Below are 17,391 nucleotides of genomic sequence, written 5' to 3'. Positions count from 1 at the left end.
GTGTGTGTGTGTGTGTGTGTGTGTGTGTGTGTGTGTGTGTGTGTGTGTGTGTGTGTTATGTGCACATTTGCATTGGAGACCAAGGATCACTGTCAAGTATCTTCAGTTATATTTTTGAGACAAGATCTCCTCCTCCCTCGCTGAATATGGAACTCACTAACTGGCTAAGCTGGCTGACCACTGAACTTCAAATCTGTTTTGTCTCTATTCTTCAAGGGTTGGGGTTGGAGACTTACCCTGCTTTTACTTCAGTGTTAGGGGCTCAAACTCAGACCTTTATGTTAGCTTGACAGGCATTCCACCAACTGAGCCATCCTCAGTCTAAGGTACCGTCAAAGCAATCTGGGATTTTTTTCATTTGTCTGTTTCTTTGTTAATTTGTGTGGTTCAAGGAATTCAACTGAGGTACGCTATAGCCCTTCAGCTTTTGAATGTTATCTGCCTTTACATCTTTGTTGTTTTTATCTAATAGAATTTCAAAACATTAAAAACTATGAATTCAGTGTAGATAGAAAATGAAAAACCAGAAATATTATACATGATATAAGTACTTTAAATCAGCAGAAAAGAACATTTTTAGTTATAGTTTAACGTTTTTCTTAGTGTTTCCTTTTACGTGGTGTATTATTTCTATACATTCCTACTTTTCTTTTCTTTTCTTTCTCTTTTTTTTTTTTTTTGGTTTTTCGAGACAGGATTTCTGTGTGTAGCCCTGGCTGCCCTTGAACTCACTCTGTAGACCAGGCTGGCTTCAAACACAGAAATCTGCCTGCCTCTGCCTCCCAAGTGCTGGGATTAAAGGTGTGCGCCACCACTGCCCGGCTACATTCCTACTTTTAACATAGGGCTAGCATTTTAACATTAAGCCTGGACTTTCTTAGTTTCTAAATGGTTTGTAGGTTTTTGCTTTTATATCACTGAAAGTAGTGCTTTATCCTTATAAGTTTACCACAAAACACTGTTTTGTAGTTATTGATGTAAGGAAAAGAAAATCATGTTTAATAGCTGCTATTTCTTTGTATACATTACATATTGATAGAACCATGTAATTAAGTGTTTCATACTCTTTGACATTCATGTTGGTTCATTGGGTAACGGCTCTTGCTGTCAACCCTGATGGTCTCAGTTTGATCCCAGGATCCACCCACCTAGTAGAGGAGAAAACCAACTTCTGAAGTTCTCATGGCACATGCATATAAATAAATGGCACAATAAATAAATGTAATGAAGTCTTAATAAAGAACGTATGTCATTTGCAGTAGTGCTTCTATTGGATATAAAAGACTTAATATTTTAAGGCCTTGCTGGCTGGTGCTTGTTAATCTTCCTGATGAAGGTTTTATTTCTTAATGTATTTAGTATAGCCTTCTCACAGACCTTTTATAGCCTTTCTCTCATAAATAAGAAGATGAATTTGTGTTCATGTACTGTAGGTATGGAAAAGGTAAATTTATATGCCTATATGGATATTAATGTACTTTTCTGAGAATTCTCAATTGTTTTCCTTTACCCTAGTTCTAAAATACAGAGGGAAATAATATTCCATGTCCATTGGGAATGACTGGGTCCATGTTTTTCAACTAGACTTTGTTTGGTTTTGGAAATAAAACTAAATTTTATTGTTTTTTATTACATTTGTGTGTGTATGTGTGTATGTATGTATGTATGTGTGTGTGTATGTATGTAGGTACATATGTTGAGTATACATGTGGAAATTTAGAGAACAGCTTGCAGGACTTAGTTGTTTTCTTTCTACCACATGTGTCCTGGTGATGAAAGTCATCACCAAGCTTGACAGCAGGCATGTATCCTCTCTGAGCCATTTCACTCATCCTGGAATTATCTTATTTTACATAAATGGGTGTTTGCCTGCATGTCTGTGTGCTATTTGAATACCCTTGGTGCCTGTAACGGCCAGAAGAGGGTGTTAGATCCCCCTGGAACTTGAGTTATAGATGGTTTGTGAGCTGCCATCTGGGCATAGGGAATTGAACCCAGGTCCTCTGGAAGAGCAGCCAGTACTTACCCACCCACCCCATCCCCATTTAAATTTTAAAACAGTGTTTACAATAAGACACCTAATATTATTGATAAATAAGCATTAACATTATCAGAAAAATAATCATTAATTTTTCAGTGTATTCAATACCTTGGACTCTCTGGGGATACAGCCCAATGGTAAAGTGTTTGCCAAGGTTCATAAAATCCTATGTTTAACCTTTTATATTGTAAAATAGGGAGGGAAAAACCCTTAAGTTAAGCTCTACTAGTTTCAAAACCTGACTTTACCACATAGTGAAATAACAAAGGTCAAGTTTTCTTAGCACCCTGGTCCTTTCTTTGTATAGCTATGAAATAAGAGTTATAATATTAACTGGCTCATAGAAAGACTGAAATGATGTATATAAAGTAGTTAGCATAGTACTTTATATTGTGTATTTTGTCTTAAAACTAAAGATTAACTTCTTTCAGTTTGAAAGACGTAATTTTTCAAAACCATGCCTTTTTCTTCAGTATTTTAATAGATAACAAACTTACCTTCATCTGCAATTTAGTGCTTCTGATAGCTACAATAGTATATTTGAGTATTAAACATTCCTGATTATTGTTTATAAGAATAGCTTATTGTTTGAATTTATTTTTTAAAAAAATCTTATGTACTATAAAAGCATTCATAAAATGTCCTTGAATTAGAAAAGCAGACCTACATGAGTTATCCCACATTTTAGAGCTTCAGAAAGTACAATTTAGTACTGGAAAAAATCAATTTAAAGTAAGCCATCGGAGACTTACCACTAAAGTTTCAACCTGGAAGGATCTTGCTTCTAATTATGTTTTCAGAAGTAAGCTTTTAATAGAATGAAATACATTGCCATTTTGTTAATGTGTTCCTCATGTTTTATCCATTGAATTATGGGATACATGACAGAATTCCATCCAACATTTATTATTGTGGTACAAAGCACAAACACCAAAAAAATGAGCTTCAGCTGTTTGGGTGAACATGTAAAAGTGTGATAGGATGATGGAAAGAATGCGCATGACCACTGTTGGGGGAAAAGAGTCCTCAAATACTTACCTAACCAACTTTTTCCCTGCTTATCGCCTTCTGTAAGGAAGTGGTGTTAACACTGATGCTTCACAGTGCCATGCTTATATCACAGTTTAGTGACTGGTGGTTACAAAGACTGGAACTTAACGTCACTTCCAAACTTTCCTCTACTGGAGATGCTACACTTTGATACACTTGATAAGTTTGTATGTTTTACATTAAAACCCAGATTTCTAATTTATGTTACTGGCTTGAAGAATTTACATTGAAACTGTAGAACAAACAAACTTTATCGATTGATTTTCTCTGATATTTGTTGTTCATAGGTTTTGTACTCTTTCTTTACATTCTAACATTTATGAAGCTAGAATTCAAAACTATCAATTATCTTTCCACACAGAAAACTTAATTGAATTGCTTCCTAGTTTGTCTGTATCACTGATTGATGACAACACTCCTAAGAGTAAATGTGCTTATTTAATCACATTCAGATGGGAAGAACTCAGTTTAGGTTCTAAACAACTCCCTTTGCCTCTTTTCTATGGCCTGAGACACTAACCCCATGTCCCAAATTTACCCCAGCAACATTGAGGTTCCTTTTGTTGAACAGAATATTTTTAAAGCCACTGTGTGATGGCAGAGAGGACAAAGAGGAGACAGAAATGCCACTCTTCATGCATAGAAGGGAATATTATGTCATACTCTAGCAATGACTACATCACATCTGAGTTTGACTAAGTACAAGACTGGGGTCTAGTTGAAGGTAATTGTTTCTCTATATTAAATGAGATTGTTTAATTTGATTGTTTTGTTAGGTGAAGAAGGAGTCAACATAGGAGAAGATGGGAAAACAAAGAAAAGTCAGAAGGATGATGAAGAACAAATTGCTAAATACAGACAGCTCTTGCAGGTTATTCAAGAAAAAGAAAAGAAAGGAAAAGAAAATGATATGGAAATGGAAATCAAGTGGGTTCCAGGTGAGAATTAGATATTAAGTAAAAGTTTTCTTCTGAATGCATTTAGATATAATAATAATAAGATGCTAACTCTTCTTTAGAAGCATACTTTTAAAAGGGTTTATTTTTCAGAAATGTTCTGGTAAAGAAATGGTATTTAATTCACCTCAGAATTAACATGTCACAGTCTCTTTTTTTTTCATGCTTATTTAAAAATATTTTGTCATGCAATACATTTTGATCATATTCTTTCCCCTTTTCCCTACTCCTCCCAGATCCTCCCATGTACTTACCTACGCAGACTTCATGTTCTCTCTCAAAAACAAAAAGGAAAGAAAAACAGTTTTCAAAAAATGAAAATCAAAACAAATTAAAAAGAAAATAAAACACACATATAATAAAATAAAATGCACAAAAACAAGCAAACCCCATCATATCTGTTTTGTATAGCCAACTACTCCCTAGCGTGGGACCTGCCCTAACATGTGGTTGACAAACCCAGTGTCATTCCATGTTACAGAAAACTGATTTTCCCTTTCCCAGTAGGTATCAGTTGCGAATCTCTCCTTGGTTAAGGACAGGCCTGTGCACTTCCCCTTCTCAATGCTGGAATTTTACCTGATGTGAACCTGTGAAGGTCCTGTACATGCCATCACGGTCTCTGAGCTCATAAGTTTGTCGGTCCTGCTGGGTCGGGAATGATGTTTCCTTGGAATCCACTTCTGGCTCTTGAAATCTTTCTACTTCCTCTTACCCATGGATCCCTGAGCCATAGGTATTTTATACTTTTTTCCTGCTTCCATTTGATTGGTTTCTTGGTTTTACTAATTATAAATTATTTCTGTCTAATTATAAGCATAGACCTTTCCTGGATTTGATTCCTCAATTTAGAATATAAAAAGTTGAAGTTAAGCACTATATTTTCTAATTATTACAATTCTTTTTTTAAAAAAAACTATAGTTCTCAAGATCCTTTTTCCTGTAGCCTTTGCTGTTTGTTAATTCATAAGGTTTCACTAATATAAAATATGTATTATTGAGTGTTCCATCTCAGTTTTGCTATAGTTAAAAAAAGTGTGTCCCAGTAGAGTAGTACAAGGCAAAATTTGAAATGTCAAATATAAAGATAGATAAAAGCTAGTATAAACAAGAATTGTCACATACAATACACATTTATATACACTAATAGTTATAGACATATCTGCATGTACTTTTACAAACAGTAATGATTACAGACTACTGATACTTACAGTCATCTCTTATAGTATGTCTTACTTATAGTCATCTCTTACAGTTCTTGGTGAATTCATTCCAGTATCTCCTACAGATACAAAAACATGTCCTGTCATATGCAGATAACTCTTATACATCATCATTTCTAAATGATTTTAATCAAGACTAAATAAAGTCCATGTAAACAGTTATTATATAAATATATATAAACATATATATGTACATGTATATATTTATATATTATATATAAAATACATATTATATATTCTAAACATATATAAAAATATGTAAATATGTACTATAAAATATAAGTGTACATTTATAATATATATATTGTCCATAGACAAGAAACAATATGTTTGGTCAGTGCAGGTACAGTTTCAGGGTTGTTTTTTTAATCGTTTTTATTGAAATTAGTGGGCATGTAATCCATGGATGCAAATATTGCCCATTTTACTGACTAATTTTGATCTGTGGTTTTCTTGAAATATCCTTGCTAATAGAGTAAAAGACCTCATGAAGTGAATTAGGCGCTATACCTCTAGTTTGTTTTTATCTTGACTTTTATTTGTGGATGGAGTGTTAATATTAGCTCAAGTTTTTAAAAAATATAAATGAAAAATTACCACCCAAAATTCTACCCTGACTCAGCTATAACTTAGGTAAGTTCTGCTTCCATTTGCCATTTCTCTGTTCTCAAATGTTTAACCATATTTCTAATCTTTCACTGCAGTAGATGTATGGCATTGAAAAGAAACAGGACAGTTTCCAAAGCCACAATATTGGTCCATTCTAAGAGTTCTTTGCTTTCATCCCTAGCCAATACCTTGGCTTGCTTTTTTAGGGCCTTTTAATTTAAAAACTTTTTTTAACAACAGTAGGACCCCCACCACCACCCGCTCAGTGAAGAGTATCCAGGCCACAGTGAAAAGCAGACATTGGCACTCAGGCTCACCACTAGTCAGTTGTGTGACTTCCTCTTCACACAGCAGCCTTCACACATACCATGGATCAACCTGAGGTCTTCTCAAGCTACTGAAACTACCACTGTCAAAAGATCAAAAGATCGAGTGCAGATGCCAGGTATCTCAGCCTTCACAGTGCTATAAATATAGTTCCTCATGTTGTGGTGACCCCCAACCATAAGATTATTTTCATTGCTACTTCAAAATTGCAATTTTGCTGCTGTTAAAAATTGTAAATATCTGATATGCCGGATAATAGGTGACATCTGTGAAAGGATCTTTTGACACCCATCCCCTAAAGGGGTCAACAACCCAGGTTGATAATCACTGGTCTAAGATGTTATAATCTAGATCTTCTTTTCATATTGTGAGCTATTTTTCATAAAGTAGCTTACCCAAAATAGAAGTACCAGGAAGGGACACGGGCACAAGCACTTTCTCTTTCTTGACATTGCTGCCAGATTTCTTTCCCAAAATATCCCATCCGTTTATAGTGCCTTCAATAGTCAGTAATAGTTCCAGTGTCAGGGAATTATCACTATTTCACATTTTACTGGATGGAATCAAGTTGGAAGTTGGTTCTCTTAGAGAAATGTTTATATATATATCCTTTATGTGGATATACACACACACACACACACACACACACACACACATATTCAAACTGTGTGTGTGTTAAAGTAGGTGGTGTGTGAAGGTCACAGAATAATTTGCAGGTGTCATTTCTCCCTTTTCCAGCATGACAAATTTAGGTGGTCGTGTGTAGTGACAAAACCCTTTATCTACTGAGCCATCTAGCCCAACCTGTATCTTTGAAGGCTCCTGATGGGATGCCTTTTATTGTGGACACCTGTTGCATTCATGCATATTTGTGAATGTGAGTATAATAGTGAAAGAGGTCTTTGTACATATTGTAAGTAGTGTGTGAGGCCATAGAGCTACTCCTTCTCAAACTCCTTTTATAAATCTGAAGGATAGGACTCATAATACTTAAGTTTTGAGGCACTTTTGAAGGTACATTTCATGTCATTTCCCCTTTCTTCATTGTTTTGTATGATAGAGCTGGGATTAAAGTTGTGCACCACTACTGCCCAGCCTTTGCCTCCACTTTGTAAAGCAATGATCCCATTTTAGTCTAGTGTCTGGTCTTTATTCTTTGTCTCATCCCCACCCCTACTCCCACCACCTCCCACCATCCCCCCACACACACACACACAAAAGCTTTCTTTGATACCTATTCTTGCACTCTCTTCCATCAAGAAGTTTACACAGGTATCAGGGACAGCATATATGACTATTGAATTATTCATTCTTTATTCAGAAACAATGTTTTGAATCAGTAGTTATTCATTTTGTTAGATAACCCTGATCCAAACATTTAAATTTTTGATGTCATAGAGAACCTGTTTATTTATTTTTGGCTATATTTCTGTTTGCATTTATTGCCAATGTATTCATTATTTGAAAGATATTTGTTTGTTTAATTTTTTTTTAAAAGCCATGTTTTAAATTTTGAGTAGAAGGCCAAAATTATAATTCAGTGATAGAACACTTGTCTAGTAGGACCCTAGGTTAAATCTCTAGTGACTCTGTGTGTATATGTGTGTGTGTGTGTGTCTGTCTGTCTGTCTGTCTGTGTATGTGTGTCTGGGTGTGTTTTGAGAGTTGGGAGGTTGTTAAAGGATGGCTTGTAGCTTAATGGCTAAGTACTTGTCTGACTCGAATGAATTCCAAGTTTGATCCTTAGAACCATAAAACCAAAAAAAAAAAAAAACTAAACTAAACAAAACAAAACTTTGCAGATGCTGTACTAAAAACAAGTAGCCTTGAGCTAAGAAAGAAGACAGTTGAGTTGAGAAGGGAGCATCAAATGGAAAGCCTGAGCTTAGAAAAAAGCTGAAAGAAGTTATCATTTATCTTAGTTTGGTGATGGAAAAGAAAGTTTATATGATAACTGTAGAGTCACACAGCTATTGGGTGATTAAAATTTTACAACCTAATCATCCCTGACTTATCCAGTTAACAGATTGGCTATGAAAGCTTTGTAAGGTAATAAGCTGAAACTTCATACTATGTAAATAGCTTTTGAATTGTTTGTGGACTGAATAGTAAAAGTTGAGAACCAGGAGCAGGTGGTAGTGGCACATACCTTTAGTCCTATCACTCGGGAGGTGGAGAGGCAGGCAGATCTCTAAATTCAAAGCCAGCCTAGTCTATAGGACTAGTTCCAGGACAGCCAGAACTATACAGAGAAACCTTTGTCTTCAACAAATAGAGGGGGAGGGAGTGGAAGAAGAAGGGAGGATAAGAATAGAAGAAAAGAAAAGCAGGTTCAAGAGAAATGGCTCAGTCATGAAGAGTGTTTACTGCTCTTAACTGAAACCTGGGTTTTGTTCCCAGTGCCCACATTGTGGCTTACAATTGTCTATAACTCCAGTTCCAGTGGCTCTGACACCCTCTTCTAGCCTCCAGGGGTCCTGCCCAAATGTGATACACACACATACACATAAATAACTTTAAAAATGAGAAGCAGCTAGGATTATCTAAAAGTGTTTCTAACACATTTTCTCTATAGAATAGCTAATTTCTCAGTTTCCTGGAAAAATACTAATTTTCTTCCTTAATAATATTAAAGTAGAAACTGAGTGTATTTTTCATGCTGGTTATATTACATTTGGTTTTTGTTTTATAGTGTTTATCATAAGATCATGGGTTGGCTTTTGTTTTTTAAGATTTTTAATTTCTTTAGACTCTTAAAACATTACTTTCCCCTTCTCTTAACTCCTTCCAAATCCTCCCATCTAACTTGCCTTACTCTTCTAAAATCATGACCTCTTGTTTCAGTGAATGTTGTGTATGCATGCGAGTGTGTGTGTGTGTGTAATTCTAAAATATAGAAATACAACCTGTTAATTGTGTATATCATTACTTATATATATATGTTTTCAGGGCTGAGCATTTAGTATTGTTTAACCAATCAGTCTGCTTTTCTCTGAGGAAGACTGTTTCTCCTTTGTTGCCTGTAATCTCTTTTGGGGATTGAAGCCTCATGAGCTTTGGTGTCTCCCTGTTTAAGCAGTCAAGTTGGTGAGACTTTCTGGATGTAGCTTTTGATATTCATAAGAGACATAGTGTTACAGTAAATTCCCAGTTCCTCTAGCTCTTATAGCCTGCCCACGTACTTTTCCATAATGATCCCTGAGCCTTAGGTTGTAGATATATCTTTTGGGACAGACTCTGTAATTGCATTTTGACTCATTGTGGTTTGCTATAATGGCTTAGTCCACTTATTGCAGCAAGAAGTGTCCTTGATTGGGGGTGAGTACTACAGTTACCTATAGGTATAATGACAAAGATTCAGTTAGGGATGCTGCTGCTTAGTAAAGTGGTTGGCTGTAGGTTCTCCTAAAAACACACAAGTTCCCTAGCCCTCCTAGGTAGTTGACAGGGTTTCCAATACCAGGTTTGATTTCTCTCTAGTTGAGTTAGGGTTGTTTTTTTCAAGATTTGTTTTATTTTTATTTTATGTATAGTGGTGAGTTTTGGTAACAAAAACGAATAGTAATAAAATAAAAGATACTGTTTCTGATGGAACTGTCTTTGAGCTAGCTGTGTTGATGAGGCTGTGAGTGTGGATGGAACTGTTCTTAGAGCAAGTTGTGCTGCTGAGGCTGAGTGTTGCAGGTTAGAGTAGGGAGAGTAGTGCCTTCTAGTGGGGGTATCCTAGGCCAGTCCCCATCTTAACCCCTTTCCTGGAAGAAGAAAATATCTCAGGAAGACAGGTCAGAAGATGCCGCACTGGGTCCATGGCTTTTAAGGTGTTTTTACATGGTGGGGTGTTTTGCTTATGTTTAACTCTTGCTTGGAATTAATTGAGTATCAGTCCTGAAGAGTATGTTTTATGAGGTGAAAGTGCCTCTATCATTTTCCTCTTAAGGTTTTTTTTTTTTTAATGTCCAATTTTTTCTTCTAGAAGTTATGTTTGATGTATATGTTGCTTTCTTACTTTGAATCTGGTAATTCCTGATTTCTGTGCTTTTGAATCTGTGCAACTTGCTGAATAATTTCTTCAGTTCTGTTTTACTTCATTAAGTCTTTCTTAGTGTATACATTTAAACTTTTACACTAACTTGGTGTTTTTATCTCCCAGAGTTGCTTTTTTCTTTTGTCCTCCAAACTTGTCTGGTAATTTCTTCTTTCATTTTTTTTTTTTTTTTTTTTAAAGATTTATTTATTTATTATATGTAAGTACACTGTAGCTGTCTTCAGACACTCCAGAAGAGGGCGTCAGATCTTGTTACGGATGGTTATGAGCTACCATGTGGTTGCTGGGATTTGAACTCTGGACCTTCGGAAGAGCAGTCAGGTGCTCTTACCCACTGAGCCATCTCACCAGCCCCCTTCCTTTGCTTTTTTAAGTGCTGATTTTATATTTTGTATCTCAATTTCCAAGTCTATAGTCTGTGATTCTGTCTTACTGGTTTTTTGTTTCCACTTACTCTAGTTCTTGAAGGATTTTTATTGGAGTCTTCTTGTCTTGGATCTTTCTTTTCTTACAGGAACTCTGGATCAGACAACCTTCTTTTAGAGAATATTTGTCAGGTGTCTGGAGGCATTTCTAATCCAAGACCTATTGAATTTTTGAGTTGGTGTATTTGGGACCACACAAGTAGTGTGAATTCCAGCCACAAGTCCATGGGTTTGTGGGCTTTGTGGTTACAAAGTCTCAGAGGGGAACTGTATTTTTACTCCCCCTGATCTCCATGTACTCCCCCAGAACTGTAGAGGGAGGGTCATCATCTACTGGGGGCACATTTAAGGATCCTGGGACCTCCCACCATGATCAGACTCCAAACTTTGGCCCCCACCTCCTTGGCTGAGAGCCCATAACAACCCAAAATCCATACTAGACTATATTAGCTTAGTGTGTGTCCCCAAGGAGAATTCCCTGCTTCTGAACTAACTTAATATTTCTATTTGAGCTTCCTTATTGAGACTTGACTCAGGAATTCTTTTTGTTTCCTTATATCTTAACCATTCATGTAAAAGATTTCATTCATTTTCTACCTTGCCTACAAGTATATAAAAATAACATAAATATATAAAAATAACAATAGAACAAGTAATTTTTCAGTATTTGCCATAAATAAATTAGTAGAATGGCTTTCCCAGACTTGGCCAGAAGTTAGAGGACAGCTTGGTAGTATGTTATTATGATTACAAACTGCATGAAAGGCAAGAAAAGCATACAAGTAAACTTGAGACAAATACAGGAAACAATAGCTCCCTAATGAGGCCCAGATGTCTTATATTTGAATTCAGTGTTGTAGGAACATTGAATGCTAAGTAGCAGGCATAGGGGGACAGTTTGATGTGTGGTAAAGTTAATACCCTGGAATTGGAAGCCATTACTTTAAGGGAAACTAAAAGGGGATTTCAAAGTTAAGGGAAGACAACCCAAATTCTAGACAAATGTAAAGCCTTTTCTACTAGTGAAATAACTTTAGACAATAACCGCAAAAAGTAACATCTATCCAGTGAGTACTCTGGGCATACCTTCCTTGTATATTTATTAAATATTTGGGGATGAATACAGTTATGTGAGCAGAAATTCCCAGTCTGATCATCTTTTAGATTTATCCTTATCTTCATTTTAACTGTGTACTTTTCACATAGTAGGTATAACAGGATTCTAACAGTATCGAGTACAACCAGAGAGCATTTGTTAACTCTGGCTAGTTGATAGCTTTAGCTATTCACTATTGTTACTGAAACTAGTTTTTATTTTACTTTCAGTTCCATGTATTGCTCCCAGTCAGTGGGGTGGGACAGATTTAAATCACTTTCCTTTCACTTGCTGCCTTATTCTGTGGATGTTTATAAGATGTGTGCTATATGCCAGGACTCTGACGAGCTACTAATGTGGACCCTTGTTATGTGAGTAACCGTGTCCTTCCTTGTCCTCAGACCTTCAGGAGTAATGTGTTAGTTGGGAGAGGTGCCTTGATGGCAGTGCTCCTTAGGACGTGGCTAGTGGTTTCATCTAGAAGAAAGCCCGGAACCCAGAATGAGTTCCACATTTGGAGTCTGGTGTTAGTGATGGTGGTCAGTAACACTTTAAAGCCTTTGGAACTGAGTGCTGCATAGTCTAATTTATAACACACAAAAAGGTTTATGAGATTGATATGTAAGTGTTCATAAATATTCCCAATGAATCCTAAGCCCATATTTAAGTAAAAGTGCCAATTTCAACCTATATGAGAACTCTTAAAACATGCATTTTGTTTTTATAAATAAAGCCTGCAACAGTACCTACTTAAGTTGTTTTAAATCATTTGTATCCTGTCATTTGAAGACTTTTCAAACATTTCATGTGGATAAGGTCAGGAGAAATATATATTCTTCTTGGAGATTTTGTAAGAATATTTATGAGTCTTTTTATATGCACTGAAACTGCCAAAAATAGTTTTGAATAGATCATACTTATTAAATTATTATTATTACTATATTGAGTCATCTGCTTTTGTGGTTAGCTTTAGAAGGGGTTTTGCCCTTTATTTGTGGGATTATTGATACCTTTAATTTGGCAATCTATGGATATATGCTTAAAGGCTTGCTTTTGGTTTTTTGTTTTTTTTTTTTTTTTAACAAATTTGTACAAAACTAAAGGAGTTATAATGAAGTTGTTTTTCAAGTCACATTGTGGCTTCTCGTAAGTGAGAGGCTAAACTGACTCTGAAGAATGTTCTTGTGCGTTTGCCAAGAGACTTCTGGGATGGACATATTTTTAAGAACTTAGAACATAAACAACTGTGATCTGTGGCAAGAGATTTAAATGACCTCATGATGACAATGAGAACAAAGCATTTTTAAGTTATCATGGTGGTGTGTTAATTCACTGCAATGTGTTTGTCATTCTTCTATTTTGGTGTGTTAAGTGGGAGCCAGGCAAAAAAGAAACTACAGACTGACTTGAGCTTAAGATATTATTTCTTTATTGCTACCAACAAAGTTCGAGAAAATATTATTTCTCGAGGATACATTTTGCCTCACTTATTCTAGAACTAGTGGTCCACATGAATCACTTAAGAGACAGAAGCCTTAAAGTTTTGGTTCATTTTCTGTTAGAAATAATATGTTCTAAATATCAAAGATCAAATACTTGGCAGGAAATAAGAGTCTTTCCTTCAAAAGAAATCAAGACAGACGTGTTTATTAAGTACTTATTGTGTGCTTGGGACTATGCTAAATACTATGGAATGTGAAAGAACCTGTTTTTAGTTTAGGACTTGCATGTGCAGGTTCTCAGCAGAACCATATAATAAGTACTTAATTTGTATTTATTATTTACATATCAATATTTTAAAAGTTAAATTGCCAAATAAAATGACACCTCAGTTACATGATGCAAGTAATCACATAACCCCTTTTATGCACCTAGCCGGGCATGGTAGCATTTGCCTTTATTCTCAGCTCTTGGGAGGCAGAGGGAGGTGAACCTTTATAAAGTTTTTAAAGATTTATCTATCTAATAATAGTATGCTTTTAAGATTTGAGATTAGACTGTATGCTGACCTGCGTGCATTCTATATATTATTCTACCTTGTTATGTGAAATCAACTTGTATCAGAACTTACTGCCTTCTCCTATATAAATGAGGATCTCATCTTGCATTCCCTAGGTACATTACCATTTCACTTGAAGATCTGTAGATGACTTGGTATCATTCACATTTCATATGAAAACCATTTAGTAATGTGAAATGTTGTTCTCATAAAAGAATGTGTCTTAATGATTCATTTAAGTTTTACTTTATGTGTACGAATATTTTGTCTGCTTGTATATTTATGCACTTTGGGTCATACCTGGCACCGAAGGAGGACAGAAGGAGGCATTGGATCCCCTGAGTTAGAGTTACAGGTGGTTTTGAGCCACTATGTAGGTGCTGGGATTCCAACCAGGGTCCTCTGAAAGAGCAGCCTCTTTCAGAGCCATCTCTTCAACCCCAGATCCATTTTTGAATTAATGAATGTATTTCTGGTTTGGCATCTAACAAATCAGTATGTCATAAAATGAAACTTAAGAGTATGTGTAACTTAATTTAGTATGTTTATAAGTCCTAGAAATGTGGGGATTCTTTGCCTTACAGTTGGGCAATGGACATAAGAGCTCACCTGTTTCAAACTGGTCTTTGGGGCTCACAGCCTAAAAGCCCTGACATAGTGTTTCTGAGTATTTGAACATCTTCTAAGTATTTTGAAGTTCAAAGTGGGGAAAAATGCATGTGAGAGGGAGGGTTTTTATACATCCAGTCTCTACCTGATTCATTTTGCATACTGAGACCACAGGTAAAGTTGAGTGAGTAGGTAGGACAGGGTAAATCCTAAAGCCAGCCAAGCTCCTCAGTTCCACCAGAGTACAGAACATGTAACTACTATTCTCTCTTCTTTGAAGATAATGGTATTTATTTATTCATCTATTTTTGTTAGAAATTTTGCAGGACACAGTGGAGGTGGAGCTTTAAATATTTATATGGCACAAAATCCATCTTTTAAAAATAGCAAATGTCTGGTCATGGTAGAACACACTTGTAATTCAGTCTGTCAGGAGGCAGGGCCAGGAGGATCACAAGTTCAAGGCCTGTCTGACCTACATAGTAAGTCGGGGACCAGCCCAATCTGGGACTCTGTTCCCATACAAACAAAATAAAATGTAACAGTGAATGGAATGATTCAAAATGGTCATTTTAGAAAAAGTGGTGGCTGATCCATTCATCATCCAAACTACATTCAAGATACTATAAATGAGCAAACAGCCCTGGAAATGAGGTCTCATTTCAAGTACTTTTTAAAGTGCTAGTTTAATGACAGTGAAGGATACGTTAGTGAGGAGTAGAATATAAGAACAAAAAGCTTCAGAGATAAACCGTGAAGACAGTAGCATTGGAAGAGCCAAGCAATGCAGAGTAGAGTGGAGTTGGTGGCCCTTTGAATCTTACCTACACAGTCTTATACAATGCTTGATTCATTCTTCAGTTTTTGTTAGTCACTTTGTAATGTCCAGGAAACACAGTCTTTCACTGGATGATAGGAAAAACTAGAGAAGATTTTGCTTAGTTAGTTAGTAGTTATAACCTGAGACTTATTCTAGAATTTTTCTTCACTCAGTCGTCACCAAAAGGCAGAAAGTGAGATGACCTCTTGGAGGCTCAAAACAAAGGTAGAGAGAACACTTAGACCTACATAAATATTTGGGTTTCTTTTTCTTTTTAACTTTTCTTTCTTTCTTTCTTTCTTTTTCTTATTTTTTTTTTCCACTTACTTTGAGATAGTATTTCTGTTGTATAGCCTCTTTGGACTTAATCTCTTCCTTAACCTGGGATTGTAGTTTTATAACCACTGTGTCTCACTAGTAATAAATAGGTCATGTGTCAGATTGCTAAATTTGTTGATTTGATTTCCTTTGGCTAAATGTCTCTCTCAGTTTTTCTCTCTCTGTCTTACACATACACAGTAGGATTTACCAAAGTTAGTTACTTATCATTTTGTGGTCTTGGGATATTTGCAAGTATTCACTGTTGTATATACCTACTTATATAGATTATGTTTGTTCTCTTTGTTTTTTTGTAAGCTTTTGACTGGTCGAAGAAAAACTATTTTTAACTAAACTATTTGGATTTTGTTTCTCTTCTAGGTCTTAAGGAGAGTGCAGAAGAGATGGTCAAAAACAAGTTGGAGGGAAAGGATAAACTGACCCCTTGGGAACAATTTTTAGAGAAGAAGAAAGAGAAGAAAAGACTGAAAAAGAAACAGAAGGTATCTATGCTAGTTGCCCAGGTGTTCACTGAATGATAGCTGTCTATAAGAAAGTGCTTCTTTCCATATAACCCATGTTTCTCTTCCCAAGACTGGGATTGGGTGAGCCAACACACACATCTACCATGAAATAATTTTTAGACTTTTATTGAAATAAAGTGGGAAAGTAGGGTAAAAGCCCTGCCTCCTTGATATGTTTACCTGTTTTTACTAGAGCTTTCTTCAAAACTTAAGTAGCCAGTTAATTGCCATTAATAGACTGATCCCATGAGAGATGAAGCTAGAGGTCACTCTGAGACTTTAGAGAGCATTTGGTAAGCTTTAGGCTTCCCTTACACTTTTACTTTTTCCTTGTTTTTTTCTTATTCTTCTTGTTGATTTGAGGCAGGGTTTCTCTGTATAGCCCTAGCTGTCCTGGAACTCACTCTGTAGACCAGGCTGGCCTCAAACTCAAGAGATACTCCTGCCTCAGCTTCCTGCATGTGCTATCACTGCCTGGCCTCTTTTCTTTTTCTTTCTTCCCTATTCCCCCCACTTTTTAATTGGACAAACTCTGGACTTTTCTTATTTAATTAAAGAATAGTTGTTATTTTCCCCTTTCCTCTTCTCCTTTCATGCCATCCCCTTCCCATTCAAATTCATGACCTCTTGTTCCTATTGTCTTTGCACATATATGAGAATAATGCATGCATGCAATTTACTAAGCCTGTTCATGTTTCTTGTATATATATTAATTACATAGCCATTTGGCATGCTCATCCCTAGGGAAGACTAATTCTCCCTCTGTGAGAAATTTTTAATTGCCTGTAGCTCTTCATCTATGCATTGTGCCTTGTAGGATTATACCCATCTATTTTGGAATGTCAACATGGTAGTCTGTCATTGTTCAGGCACCATATTATTGAGATTCCATGCTGCAGCTTCCCTGTTCTATCTAGGAGACAGTCTTCTGGCTACCTCATACTCAAAATCATAATTTTTTAGTTCTATCTATTTATCTTCAAAGTTCATGATTTGATTACATAGGGTCTATGTCACCACCTTTTTGTTATTCATTGGTTGAAAAACATGTAGAATGCTTCCATTCACTAGCTGTTGTCAGTAGAGTAACAATGAACATTGCTGAGCAAGTATCTGTGCAGTAGGATGTCCAATCCCTTTGGGCATATGCCGAGGAGGAGTACAGCTGAGCCATGTAGTACATGGATTTAGCTTTCTGAGAATTCGCCACACTTATTTCCAAAGTGACTGCACCAGATTGCAAGTCCCACAAACAGGAAATAGGGTTCTCCTAGGAAATAGGGAAACACATCCTAGTTGTTTTGTTGATAATCATTCTGGCTGGTGGAAGATTAAAACTCAGTTGTTTT

The 17,391-nt window shown here is 36.0% G+C and overlaps 1 protein-coding gene across 1 annotated transcript in view; it reads left to right on the top strand.

Moving 5' to 3' along the window:
* The window catches only part of Esf1 (ESF1 nucleolar pre-rRNA processing protein homolog), a 54,070-nt gene that overhangs the window by 17,248 nt on the left and 19,431 nt on the right, over window positions 1–17,391 (top strand). The window contains exons 9-10 of the mRNA XM_021193040.1: window positions 3,868–4,029; window positions 15,900–16,021. Coding sequence (XP_021048699.1) covers window positions 3,868–4,029; window positions 15,900–16,021 — 284 coding nt within the window. The remainder of the gene's footprint in view (window positions 1–3,867; window positions 4,030–15,899; window positions 16,022–17,391) is intronic.

The sequence above is a fragment of the Mus pahari genome, chromosome 3 (assembly GCF_900095145.1).
Source record: "Mus pahari chromosome 3, PAHARI_EIJ_v1.1, whole genome shotgun sequence".
Lineage (NCBI taxonomy): Eukaryota > Metazoa > Chordata > Mammalia > Rodentia > Muridae > Mus > Mus pahari.
Note: the sequence above shows the minus strand (reverse complement) of the source record. Positions and strands in the feature narration are given on the sequence as shown.